This window comes from Colobus angolensis, unplaced genomic scaffold (assembly GCF_000951035.1).
Source record: "Colobus angolensis palliatus isolate OR3802 unplaced genomic scaffold, Cang.pa_1.0 Scaffold87, whole genome shotgun sequence".
NCBI classification, from domain to species: domain Eukaryota; kingdom Metazoa; phylum Chordata; class Mammalia; order Primates; family Cercopithecidae; genus Colobus; species Colobus angolensis.
This window is the reverse complement of record NW_012122598.1, coordinates 754,176-766,904: the sequence shown is the minus strand read 5'-3', so window position 1 is coordinate 766,904 and position 12,729 is coordinate 754,176. Positions and strand designations below refer to the sequence as shown.

The 12,729-nt window shown below is 52.0% G+C and overlaps 1 protein-coding gene across 3 annotated transcripts in view; it reads right to left on the bottom strand.

Moving 5' to 3' along the window:
• ZNF385A (zinc finger protein 385A) overlaps positions 1-12,394 on the bottom strand; it is a 23,169-nt gene extending 10,775 nt beyond the window's left edge. The window contains exons 1-3 of one of the 3 annotated variants that reach the window (XM_011930444.1): positions 6,771-6,881; positions 5,650-5,748; positions 5,226-5,362 (exon numbers count right to left, since the gene is read on the bottom strand). In XM_011930444.1, the coding sequence (XP_011785834.1) occupies positions 5,226-5,312 (87 nt within the window). In that variant the 5' untranslated portion in view covers positions 5,313-5,362; positions 5,650-5,748; positions 6,771-6,881. Of the gene's footprint in view, positions 1-5,225; positions 5,363-5,649; positions 5,749-6,770; positions 6,882-12,328 lie in introns of those variants that run through there. The other 2 variants (XM_011930443.1, XM_011930446.1) reach the window with 2 other exon arrangements.
• Positions 12,395-12,729: the final 335 nt, after the last annotated feature.

The window sequence follows — 12,729 nt, the reverse complement described above, 5'->3', positions numbered from 1 at the left end:
AAGAGCTTGTTCGGAAGAGAAGAGGCCACTTGGCCCCGCGGCAGGGGCATTGACCAGATGACCTTGTTGCTTCCACTGGGGCTCCTTCTGGGGTCCAGGGTCCCCACCAGCTCAGACATTTCTCCTTTCTTTCACCCCTTTTGCCCCGACCTTCCCTAGGTCCCCTGCTGATAGTCTGTCTTCACAGTCCCCAGACGACCCTTCCCCGGCTTCCTCTGCAAAGGCGGCCCCTATGCTGCTACCCTTTTACAAGTCACTTCCCTCTCTAGGGATGGGAAACTGAGCCCAGGTACCCAGGTGTCAGGCATTGCTCTCTCAGAGACTCCTTCAAATTGTGGAGCTGAGGGCACCCAGGGCAAAAGCGACCTCAGACTGGGGATGTCGTTCCTAACTTCTTCCCACCTCCTACCCGCGCCCGCCACCTGCCGGAGAACCAGGCTCTCTGAAAGCCTACGCTTCGTGCACCTGCTGCCCTCTGGCGGTTCAGTGGGGGCAGCATTGGGGGGCTGAGGCTGTAGGGCCCAGCAGCCCCACTCCCCCAGACACCTCGTTCTGTCTAGACAGGTCCTGGGATTCCCAGTCTTTCATCTCTAGGTCTCATCTTCTCCCATTCCACCTAGGGCAGAGAGATTAGTGAAGCAGGGGACTGAATCTAGAGAGAGGGTGGCTTTGGGAAACAGTGAGGGATGTCCAAGGGCAGAGGGAAGCAGTGCAGTGAGTGGGAGGAGAATGAGGGGAGACAGTAATTCCAGAAGAGGTCTAAGGAGTAAGAACTGCCCAAGTAGGAGAGAGTGCTGGAGGTGCCAGTCCACTGGGAAGGAGAGACTCTGTCATGAATAATATCACTACCACCATCTAATGTTGATTGAGCCCTTGGAATGTGCCAGCTTCTGTACTGAGCTCTTTGCATGGATTATCTAATTTAATCTTCACAACCACTATTTGAAGTAAGTACTATTATTATCTTCATTTTATAGATGAGGGAACTGAGGTTTTGAGAGGTTAAATAATTTGCCCAAGGTCATAAGCTAGTAAGTGGCTGAACTGGGATTTGAATTTAAACCTGGGCAGTCTGACTCCAAAGCCACGTACTTAACTGCTGCACAGTACTTCCAAAGGCCTGTCTGCAGCTTTTCTGCAGTCCTCATTCCCCTGCAGAATTTGACAGTATTGATGCAGCCCGCCACACTCTCTCCCTTGGCTTTTCCAACTCTACAGGAACATATTTCCCTCCCCACCCCCTCCAGTGGCTTTTGCATTCCTTTGCTGAAGCTTCTCCCTGTTCCCACTGCCTAATTCTGCATGTTCCCAAAGGCTAAGGCCTTGACCATCCTATGTTTCTCTCTTTACTTCTCTCTTAAATAAAAACAATAGCAATAGCATAATAATCATAGCAGCTAACACTGATCGAGCACTTAGTTTGTGATAGGCATTATGATTATGTAATATGATCTCACAACCTTGTGAGTTGGTGTTAATACTATCCCATTCTCAGCCTGGGCAACATGGCAAAACTCCATCTCTACTGAAAATACAAAAATTGGCCGGGTGCGGTGGCTTACGCCTATAATCCCAACACTTTGGGAGGCTGAGGTGGGCGGATCACAAGGTCAAGAGATCGAGACCATCCTGGCCAACATGGTGAAGCCCTGTCTCTACTAAAAATACAAAAATTAGCTGGGCATGGTGGTGTGCACCTGTAGCCCCAGCTACTCGGGAGGCTGAGGCAGGCGAATTACTTGAACCCAGGAGGCTTAGGTTGCAGTGAGCGGAGATTGCACCACTGCACTCCAGCCTGGGAGACAGAGTAAGTCCCTGTCTTAAAACAAAAACCAAAAAAAGAAAGAAAGAAAGAAAGAAAGAAAGAAAGAAAAAAAACTATCCCATTCTACAGTTGGTAAAACTGAGGTTCAGAATGGTTAAATAACTTGCCTAAGGTCACACAGCCAGTACTTTGGAACATCAAGTTAAATCCTGCCAATCAGATGCAGGATGCAGTTCAACACCCTGCTGAACTCTAAGCTTATCCATGCTCATCGCTTTAAATACCTCTGCTAGAGGCAGTGGAGCCATGAACTCTGCAGGAGTCGAAACCCTGGATTATCCAATCAACTAAGTAGCTTTGTGACCTTGGACAATTCACTTAACCTCTCTGCGCCTGTGTTTCCTCATCTATACAATAGGGACACTGATGGGGTTGCTAAGATCTGAGGTCAAGTGTAAGTCAGGTGTTTAGATGGGGGGAATTATTCTCCCCATCTTATGACCTATCACATCCAATCTTGCACTTTCTCAAATGCTCCTTTCTAGCCCTTATTCATGCTACTTACTTCAGTCTGGAATGTTCCCTAAGGCTACTTTAAAAATCTTGCCAATAATTCTTCAAAGCCCAAATTATATGTCACCTGCTCCAGGTTAAATCCCTTTTTCCTCTGCTCTCTGTTTTTCTGCCTAGCTCTGGTTGGTCCCTTAGGACCCACCATATCCAGGAAGGTCTTTCTTGACACTTGGGCTTCCGTGCAAGCAAAATGCCTCTGACACAGCTCTTCTCACACTGCATAGGGTTAACTTGTTATCCTTCCTACTAAACTATGAGCTCCCCAAGTGTGGTAACTGAGTCCTGTGTCCCTGACACCAGGCACAGTACTCAGCATATAGTAGGTGCTCAAAAAAAATTTTTTTTTGTTAAATTGAATTTTTTTTTTTTTTTTTGAGTTGCAGTCTTGCTCTGTCACCCAGGCGTGCAGTGGCGTGATCTTGGCTCACTGCAAGCTCTGCCTCCCAGGTTCACTCTCCTGCCTCAGCCTCCCAAGTAGCTGGGACTACAGGTGCCTGCCACCACACCTGTCTATTTTTTTAAAATAAAAGGCCGGGCGCGGTGGCTCAAGCCTGTAATCCCAGCACTTTGGGAGGCCGAGACGGGCGGATCGCGAGGTCAGGAGATCGAGACTATCCTGGCTAACACGGTGAAACCCCGTCTCTACTAAAAATACAAAAAACTAGCCGGGCGAGGTGGCGGGCGCCTGTAGTCCCAGCTACTCAGGAGGCTGAGGCAGGAGAATGGCATGAACCCGGGAGGCGGGGCTTGCAGTGAGCTGAGATCCGGCCACTGCACTCCAGCCTGGGTGACAGAGCGAGACTCCGTCTCAAAAAAAAAAAAGAAAAAGAAAAAGAAAAAAAGAAAAAACAGTCTGAAAAATTAAAAGCGCAATGCAAATGTGTGATTGGGTTCTTTGGGAAGAGTTTGGGGGGAGCAGCTGTGGTAGGATGATAATTCTATTTGAAGCCAGATGCAATGGGTTCAAATCATACCTTAGGCACAAACTGTATCAACTTATACTTAGTTTTTGCTTTTTCATTTGTTAAATGGAATAATAATGTCTACCTTGTTGGGTTGTTGTAAAGGTGAAATGAGATTGCAGATAGAAACATCTGCTACAGTGCCTGGCGTGTAGTCGATGCTCAATACATGTTTATGACTAAATATGATTTGATGTGGATTATTTAAGTTGAATAAGGCTGACTTTCCCCAAACCTTTAGCTCTAGCCCACCTTCCAGGCTTCAAATTCTAACTATCTGTAGGACATTTTGGGCTCAATGTCCTACTGGTATGCCAAATCACCATATCCTTTTTTTTAAAAAAATTTATTATTATTTTTTAAAACAAACAGGCCAGGCACGGTGGTGGCTCAAGCCTGTAATCCCAGCACTTTGGGAGGCAAAAGCGGCGAATCACCTGAGGTCAGGAGTTTGAGACCAGCCTGGCCAACAGGGCGAAAACCCATCTCTACTAAAAATACAAAAATTAACTGGGCATGGTGGTACGTGCCTGTAATCCCAGCTACTGGGGAGGCTGAGGCAGGAGAATGGCTTGAACCCATGAGGCAGAGGTTGCAGTGAGCCGAAATCATCATGCCACTGCACTCCAGCCTCAGAGACAGAGTAAGACTCTGTCTCAAAAAAAATAAATAAATAAATAAATAAATAAATAAAGCTTTAGCTTTAGCACCACATGCTAAAGGGAATTCATCACCCTCACCGGAGACCAACTTCCTCTTCCAACCCTCTGCCTCTGTCAATGGTGACTTCCATCCAGTCACAAAGACCTGAATGCTGGAGTCATCCTTGACTCATGCCTTCTCTTCTCCCTCACCCTCAAACACCAGTTGATCACCATGACCTGTCAATATTTCCTTGGAATTACCTCCCCCATTCTTCCTTTCTCTCCGTTCATACTGCCACTGCCACCAGCCCAGTCTCGCTTTTAAGGCTTACCTTGGGCCTGCATTGCTAGGATAGCCTCCTAACTGTTCACCTTCCTCCTGCCTCTGTTCCATTTCATCCAGTTGCCCCACTCACCTTCCTCAAATACTGCTCTTACCAAGTCAGTCTCCTACTCAAAAATAGACAGTGGTGCCAGGCATGGTGGCTCATGCCTGTAAACCCAGCACTTTGGGAGGCTGAGGCAGGCGGATCACCTGAGGTCAGGAGTTTGAGACCAGCCTGGCCAACAGGGCGAAAACCCATCTCTACTAAAAATACAAAAATTAGCCAGGTGTGGTGGCACATGCCTGTAATCCCAGCTACTTAGGAGGCTGAGGCAGGAGAATCAGTGAACTGGGGAGGCGGAGGTTGCAGTGAGCCGAGATTGTGCCGCTGCACACCAGCCTCGGCAACAGAGCAAGACTCCGTCTCATAAAAACAAACAAACAAACAAACACACAAATAGACAGCATCTTCCTATTTCATATTGTATTAAATCTTGCCAGTCCTCCAAGCCCTATCCCATTGATCCTACCCACCCAGCTGTGGACTCCAGAGAGGTGAAACTTACAAACAGGCATGCTTATTTTCTTGCTTATTCCCTCCTTCTGGATTCAGCACCTCCACCCCTCCTACCTCCCTACTGTTACTACCACCAATTTAAGTCTCATTACTTCTCTAGATGGTAGGGCGATTCACTCTAGGACTAAATGAGATAATTCATATAAAACACTTAGCACAGTGTCTGGCCCGTAGCAAGATCTCAGCAAATATTAGCTATTATTATTGTTGTTAACACTATACCAGATGGCCCACAGTACTCAAAATTAACTAGAATTAAGGAAGATGGGGTCATAAGAGGAGATAAATAATTAGAAACAGAAGAAGAGGGCAGAGGTGGGTCTGAGAGAGAAAGATTGGGTCACAAGTGGATGGAGAAGGCAGGCAGGCTGCTACTTACGGTGCTGTAGTTGCTGAAGAGGCCAAGGGTAGGGGCCGGCTCGAGTGGGAAGGGCAGGATCTGCTTGAGGTCCAGCGGGGGCTGCATGATGGGGGGCTGCCGTAGCAGAGGCAGGGGCCCTGCCCGGCTCAGGCTGCCTGAAGGGCAGAGAAAACATTTTGTGGAGTAGAAAGATTAAAGCTTGGAAACCCCACCCAAGCCTGCCAGTCCCACTCCCTAGCCAGGGCCCCCACACTCAGAAGTGTCACCCCAGTGCACAGTGTACACACTTCCCCTGCTGGCTCCAGAGCAATGGAGCACAGTGCCCTGTGGGTCTGGGGGAGGGTGTAGACTGGTCCTTCCCTTCTGGGTGGTTTTCACTTCCCCATTTTCCAGCCTCCCTCCCCCAAAGTCTCTAGGCACATTACCCAGTAAGAGCCCATACCTTTTCTGCAGGCTGCCTGCTGAACCAGCAGGACTCCCAGCCTCAAGCCCCTGGCCACCCTCTTTTTCTGGTTTTGCTTTCCCCCAGGGGATCCTAAAGCTTGGTATCACCCCAGGAAGAAGACAGTCAAGTGGGTGATTCATCCCACTGACCAGAGGGCGATATTAGGACTTAGATTTGGAGGGGGCTGCTGAATCTCTCAGATGCCCTAGAATTAGATTTTGCTCTAATTATAATTCTTCTTTTTTTTTTGAGACAGAGCCTCACTCTGTTGCCAGGCTTGAGTGCAGTGGCGCGATCTCGGCTCACTGCAACCTCTGCCTCGTGGGTTCAAGCGATTCTCCTGCCTCAGCCTCCCGAGTAGCCGGGATTACAGGCACCCGCCACCACACCTGGCTAATTTTTTTTGTATTTTTCGTAGAGACGGGGTTTCACCATGTTGGCCAGGCTGGTTTCAAACTCCTGATCTCGTAATCCTCCCGCCTCGGCCTCCCAAAGTGCTGGATTACAGGCATGAGCCACTGTGCCCGGCTTCTAATTATAATTCTTAATTAACTATTGACACCTGTGGGGGTAGGTAGCGGGTTGGGTGGTTTTTGCTCTGGGAGGTGATTACCGAGGCCATTCTCAGAGCCCCTTCTCCCAACCTTCCTCAGTCTTCCCCAAGGCCCTTTTGTCTCACCGGGAATGCTCAGCTACAGGTCCAGTTCTGCAGGAGGAACCTCAACCTGGCCTCTGGGCGGGGAATGCCTGGGTCTGACCCCAAGGGGAAATGAAAGTCCAGGCCAGCCATTCAACTACCCTTTCCTGAAACCTTTTCCTCCTCCTCTCAGAGTCATGGGAGGAACCCACCAGACTCCAAAGGGGCAGCCCAAAGGTCCTCAGAGCCCCTCTGGCCTTCCACTGGCCCGACTCCCTTCTGCGACCCTGCTGTGCACCAGTTGGGGAGTTCTGGCCACCCTTCACTGCTCCAGTAACCCCCTGACAGCAACAGGGGTTCCCAGGAACAAAGGCAAACCGAGGAGGCTGCATGCTTGGCCCGTCCTCCCTTGACCTTACTAGGGCAGAAGGTCCCCAGGATCCTTTCCTGTTCCCTCCATAGAGACCACCCCCTTTCATACCTTTAGTTTCTTGTGCCTGCTGCCCCCAGGCAGTGGCCTGGCCCTGGCCCCCCAGGGGCCTGGGCCTGACAGCGTCCCCTTCCCTTGGTTCTGCCCTCTGCCCCCTCCCTTGCCAGCCCCCTCCCCCTCAGCCCAGTCAGTAGAATCAGCCAATCAGAATCCTGGAAAAGTGGGGCAGAGGGGAGGGCAGGGGAGCAGGGATTAGGGGAATCTGAGGCGAGAGGGAGGGGGTGGGGAGGGCTCAGGCACAGCTGGGGGCAGGGAGCTGGTCCAGAAAGGTCTGGAGGGGTCTGTCTCTTTCACCCCATGCCAGGGTGGGTGGTCAGGGTGACTGAGACAGAGGAGGGTGTCAAGGCTACTGGGAACTTGGGCTTCAGAATTCTCAGGGCTGAAGGAGAGGGTAAGATCCTTGGCTTTGACCCTTAAGTAGCTGGTGGTCTGTATGCTTTGTGTCTATTCCCTCCTCTGTCACCTTCAAGGTTGGGATGGGATAGAGAGAGGACACACACACACACACACACACACACACACTTGGGATGGGGTGGAGAGAGGACACACACACATACACACAGAGAGACTGACAGATGAAAGTGAGAGGATGGGAGAGTGGTAGCAGCAGGAATAGGTGACGGAGGAATGGGACAGTGACACTGAGAGATAAAAGGATCGAGAACAATGGAGAGATGTCAAAGAGTGAAATCAGACATACAAACAGAGAGACACTGCCGAAAAGCTGGACACAGAGCTAGAGACTAGGGCAGACAGACTGAAAGACACAGAACAGAGACAGCAAGAAAGAAAAAAGAGAAGAGAGAGGGACAGACAGACCGACGGGGCAGCTTGACCATCTCCCCTTCCTGGTCTGTCCCCTCATGGCATCTCCCCTCTGTGCTCCACCCTCCCTTACTGCCTGTTACCCATGGCTGTTACTGCCTGTTACCCAAGGCCAGGGCAGCCTTAATGAGCCCCAGGCGGCATCAGGAATGGTGAGAGAAACCTGAGTGCTCCCAGAGTCCCCTGCACCCAGCATCCACCCCTAGCAGCTGGTTTTGGGCTGGCACTTGCCCTGCCCCAGAGCACCAGAGGCTGAAACTTGGCTTGACCCTTTCCCTGGTTCTAGATTTCTCTAGGCTCCCACTCCTCGAAGCCATCTTAAGAGGAGACAGCAGAGTTCCAGAAAAAGCCACAGAAAAAAATTTGAGGCTACTATGTGCCAGGTAATGAATTCCAAGTATTATCACATTTAACCTCTGAAGTAGCTCAATGAAGTAGCCATGATTCAATGCAGTAGCTGATAATATTTTTTCTACTTGACTTATGAGGAAATGGAGACTCAGAGAGGTTAACAAACTTGGTTGACGTCACACAGCCTGTAAATATCAGAGCTGAGATATAGATCAAGATCTGTTGGACTCTATAGCAAATTCTTTCTCTGTGCTACCTTACTCCCAAAGGGCTTGAATTTAACTGAAGCAGAGATCTGAGCACAGGCTTCCATCTTGTTCAAGGAGAGGAAGAGGAGAGCAAGTTCTATGCACTTCCTCAGGTTGGAGTCCTCATTTTTCCTCTAGAGGAGGGATTGAGGAAAACAGGTAGCAGCCACTCAGTTATCCATGGCTAGCAACTCATCTTTTCCACAGACATGAGCCCTGGGTGAGCGGGGGAGGGGAGGAGAGTGGGAGAGAGGGGTCAAATGAGGGTACAGTGAGGGAAGGAAGCAGGGTGGGCAACTGGAGACAAACTGTCTCCTTCCCAGATTCCTGGGTCCACTCCATTCTGAAGTGGTGAGAGAGACAGATGGCAGCTTTTGGGTCGGGTGGGCAGAAACAGGATTCTTGGTTTCAGGTAGCCCAGGCCTCAGGCCCCTCCCCTCTTTTTCTGAGGCTAACAATAGTTGCCACTTTTTGAGGCTTTACTATAGGCCAGGCACTTTACATACACAATCTCCCAGTAGGTGGTCCCACCACTCACTAGCTGGGTGAGCAGCTAGGTTTTCTGACTCTCAGTCTCATTTCTCATCTGTCAAATGAAAACACTACTTGCCTCACCAAGTTGTTGAGAGGATTGAACAAATTCCATGTAAAATGCTGGTATGTCACAGTGAGAACTCAATAAATATTTGCTGAATAAATGAATCCTCGTCTTATGGATGATGACAGTTGGCTCAGAAGGGGAGTTATTTGGCCAAGGTCACAGTTAGTGAGTGATGTGAACCTGTCTGTCTGGTTCCAGAGACAGGGCTTTCAAGCACTACACTTTTCTGGCTAGATCTGGAAAGAGATGGGGGGAAAAGGCAGGAATATAGGAAAGGCTGGGGAGGCAGGAACTGAGTAGGAAATGCAGGACTTTTGACTTCTAGCTAGGTAAAATCTCCAGGCAGTTTTGGCAGAAGAGGTGGAGAGCAAATTGAAGTGTGTGTAAGTGTGTGTGTGTGTGTGTGTGTGTGTGTGTGTGTGTGTGTGGCACCCATGTCAGGCAAGGCAGGGAGGAGCTGAGGCCTGGCTGGGGCAGGCCACTCTTGAGGGAAGCTCATTAGAGTAATTACCTCCAGCAGACAGAGCCCCACCCAGCTTCATCGGGAATTGCTAAATGCTTTATTAAAGAAAGCTCCCAACACGATTTAGAGGGGGTGAGTTCCAGACCCTTGGATGGATGTCCATCTGTCCATTTTCACACCCTACTTAGCCCTGGGCACTTTGATCCTGCTCAAGTTGCCCTGTCAGCACTAACCCTCAACCAGGCCACATCTGGCTTCCTCTATTGGTCTTTTCCTTTTCCTCTTGCCCAGAAATTCGGGTCAGGTCTGGAGCCCCAGCCCCTTGGCTATTTTAGGTGGGGCCCCATGCCTCAAGCCCTGTTGGTAAAGAATGCTTAGGGAGTGGCTGCATCAGGGTAGGAATAGGAGCCAGGAAAGGTGTTAGTACAGGGCTAACCAGAGAGAGATACTGGGGTTAAAGTTGCAAGTAGTTAGGGCCCAAGGTGGTAAAAAGCATAGGGTCAGTACTGGGTTAAAATGGGAATTAGACTTGGGCCAAAGGAGAAATTGAGATCTCTTCTCTAATTAATCTCTTTTTCCCTTCGGGCCCTTTGGCCTTGTCTCCCTCCCTAGAAGTGCCTAAAATTAAGGGCGGGGTGGGAGGAAAGCTTTGAACCCCTGTGTCTTTTTTACCAAGTTCCATGTATATGCCCCCTTCTGCCTCAATTCCCCCAGCTTGGCAAGAGGCAGGCTGAGGACTGGAAAGGCTTTGAAGTCAAAGATGAAAGAGACAAGGGGGATGATTATGAACAACTACTCAAAACACCATGCCTAATAACCCCAGGGTGGATGTAGGCGGAGACTGGGCCTAGAGGGAGGAGTTGACTGGAAAGGGGAGAGCAGGGAGGCCCCTGGGGGATCTTTCCCAACTTGATTGGAAAGGGCCTCCTTCAATGCACCCTTACCCTTACTGCACCAGGGACTCAGTTGGAAAGGATGGTATTGAAAGGCTTAGAACAGGGAACCTGAGCCTAGAACTGCCATCTTAAACCTGGGGCCCAGACTCTAGATCTTGAGCAGGCTGGCTGGGTGTCACATGCTGGGCAGGGAGGTTTTAGGGTCCCTCCAGGGCTACCATGCACACGGATTCAGAGGACCTGAGTGTTCAGAACTAAAACCTTTGTAGGGTCCCTGGGGGTGGGGCCTGAGCCCTGGCTGGCAGCTTCCTCCCTCTCTCCTTCCTTCCTCAAAGAGGGCTAAGGTGTGTGGGCTTTGCCAGAGTTCCTGCCCTCTGTGAGCTTGGCACGAGGAGGGAATTAATTATAGTGTCCTCCAGGGGGATGTGAGGGTCCCACTCGTGGCTGTGGTCGTTTCAGAGAATGTGGACCCAGGAATTATTCCTGTGGTCTTGGTGGCCTGGGGTCTTGGTCAGGCTCCAGCAAGCAGGTCCATGATGTCCTTTTCAGGGCCTGCTGACCAGGGAAAGCACGGCTTATGCCAGCCTGTTCTGGGCAAGCACGATGCTGCCTCTCAGGCTATGCCCAGGGTGGAGCCAGGGTTCAGGGATCACGCAGGTTGGAGGAATGTGGAGCCTGTGCTCTGGGGGACTGAGTGCAACATGTGTTGGTGGGGGTCATTCTAGCGTCCGGGTGGTATTCATAGAAGGGTGGGTAATAACTTCCCCTGCTGGAGAGGCTCTTGAGAAGGAGGCAGGCAACCAGTCATTCATGCCTTCGTTCAGTCATCCATTCAATAGATAGGTGGAGTGCCAGGTGGAGGGGGTGAGACATACAGGAGAGAGAGACTGAGGACACACAGGAGGAGAGAAAAAGAGATGGAGGAAGGGCAGAAGGACAATAGGTAGTCAACAGGCATAGGCAGTGAAATGAAAGAAGGCAAGAAAGGAAGACAAATAGCAGAGGGACTCAGGAGAGGGATGAGTGCAGGAGCCAGTCAAGCCCTCTAGGTACCAGCATGGAGCCAGGTGTCCTCAGTTGGGGGCAGGGAGACCACAGGTGTCTGTGCCTGGTTGGGGGGCTCCCACCATAAACAGATCCCAGAAACCGGCCTAGCCAGGGTAGAGGGCAGAGGTCAGAGCAGGCCTGTGGACTATTGTGGAGGAAGGGTGGAGGGCAGGAGCCTGCAGCCGGTGCTGATGCAGAGTCCAGAGCACAGCTAGGCCCTTTCCTCCCCCACCCCTGGGGCTCCTTTCCTGATGTAGGTCATGAGGATGGGGTGGCTGTGGCTGACGGGCTGTCAGAGCCCAGCGGGAGTTCCCATCCCCCATCCTTACCCTCTCCATTGCCCCTCCCTCTCCTGCTGCCCCCGGCCCAAGGCCGGGGTGGAGGGAGAAGAAGGAAGTCAGGAAAGAGGGACTCAGGCAGCTAGAGCAGGGAGAGAGAGGGGCAGGTCTCGGCGTGTTGGGGCAGGATGGCTGTGGAGACAGGCTCTGAGCCGCAGGAGCCCTGGATGGACAGTTTCCCACCCTCTATTTTCCCCACCCCCTTTTCTCCCCAGCCCCTCTGGTCCCCAGTCCCAGTCCCTCTGCTCCCCAGCCCTCTTATCTCGGGCCCTCAGGTTCCCACCTCCCACCACACTCACCTCGAAGCTACACCCACCATCTTCTTCTTCCACCCCCCACTTCCTCCTTTCCCCCTTATCCTGGGCCCAGAAGGATGTCGGAGTGTCTAAGCTAAGGGTGGGGGAAGACGCTGGGGCGGGAGACGGGTCCGAACCTTTCCCCCAACTCCACCAAGCCAGGACCAGCCCCCTCCCCCAGCCTCTCGTAGACTGGTATATAATATTCATGAGCCTCATGAATACGCAATGTTCTAATTATGGGGCGGGGGTCTCACTCCGCTCTGCCTCCCGCTTTACCACTCCCTAGATTACCCGGAGCAGCGGCAGCCTGGGGAAGAGGGGAAGAGGGGACCCCAGATGTGGAGCCAGATGAAGGGGGAGGGGGAACCGGTCGCTGACGGGCGGCCGCAGTCACCGCGGTGCCGGGAGATGGGGGGGGCGGTGGGTGACCCACAGAGAGGAACCCAGGAGCCGGGAGCCTGGAGTCGCAGAGACCACTCACCAAGGATCATGCTGGGGACCCAGGCGCCCGGGGTTCCGCGTCGCTCTGTCCCGGGGGCCGTTCTGGCCGGGCTGGGGGTACGGGGGGAGGAGCCGGGGAGGAGCAGAGGCCGGCCGAGGCGGAGCGGGGGCGGGGCCCTCAGCAGGTGAAGACGGGAGGAGGGGACCCGGGCACTCAGGGCTCCGCGAGGGGGCGTCCTGGCCCCTCCCGCTTCCTCCCGCCCTTCTTCTTGCTGCCTGCTGGCCTCCTGGGTTTACGGTGTCACTGCGGCCAGGGCTGGGGGAACAGGACGTGTAGAAGACGGTGTGAGGTGATGGACGAAGCTGGAAACTAGGATGCCTGGGTTCCCGGGGAGGGCTGAGTCGGAGGGCGGGAAGTCCGGTTCTGGGCTGATATGGGGT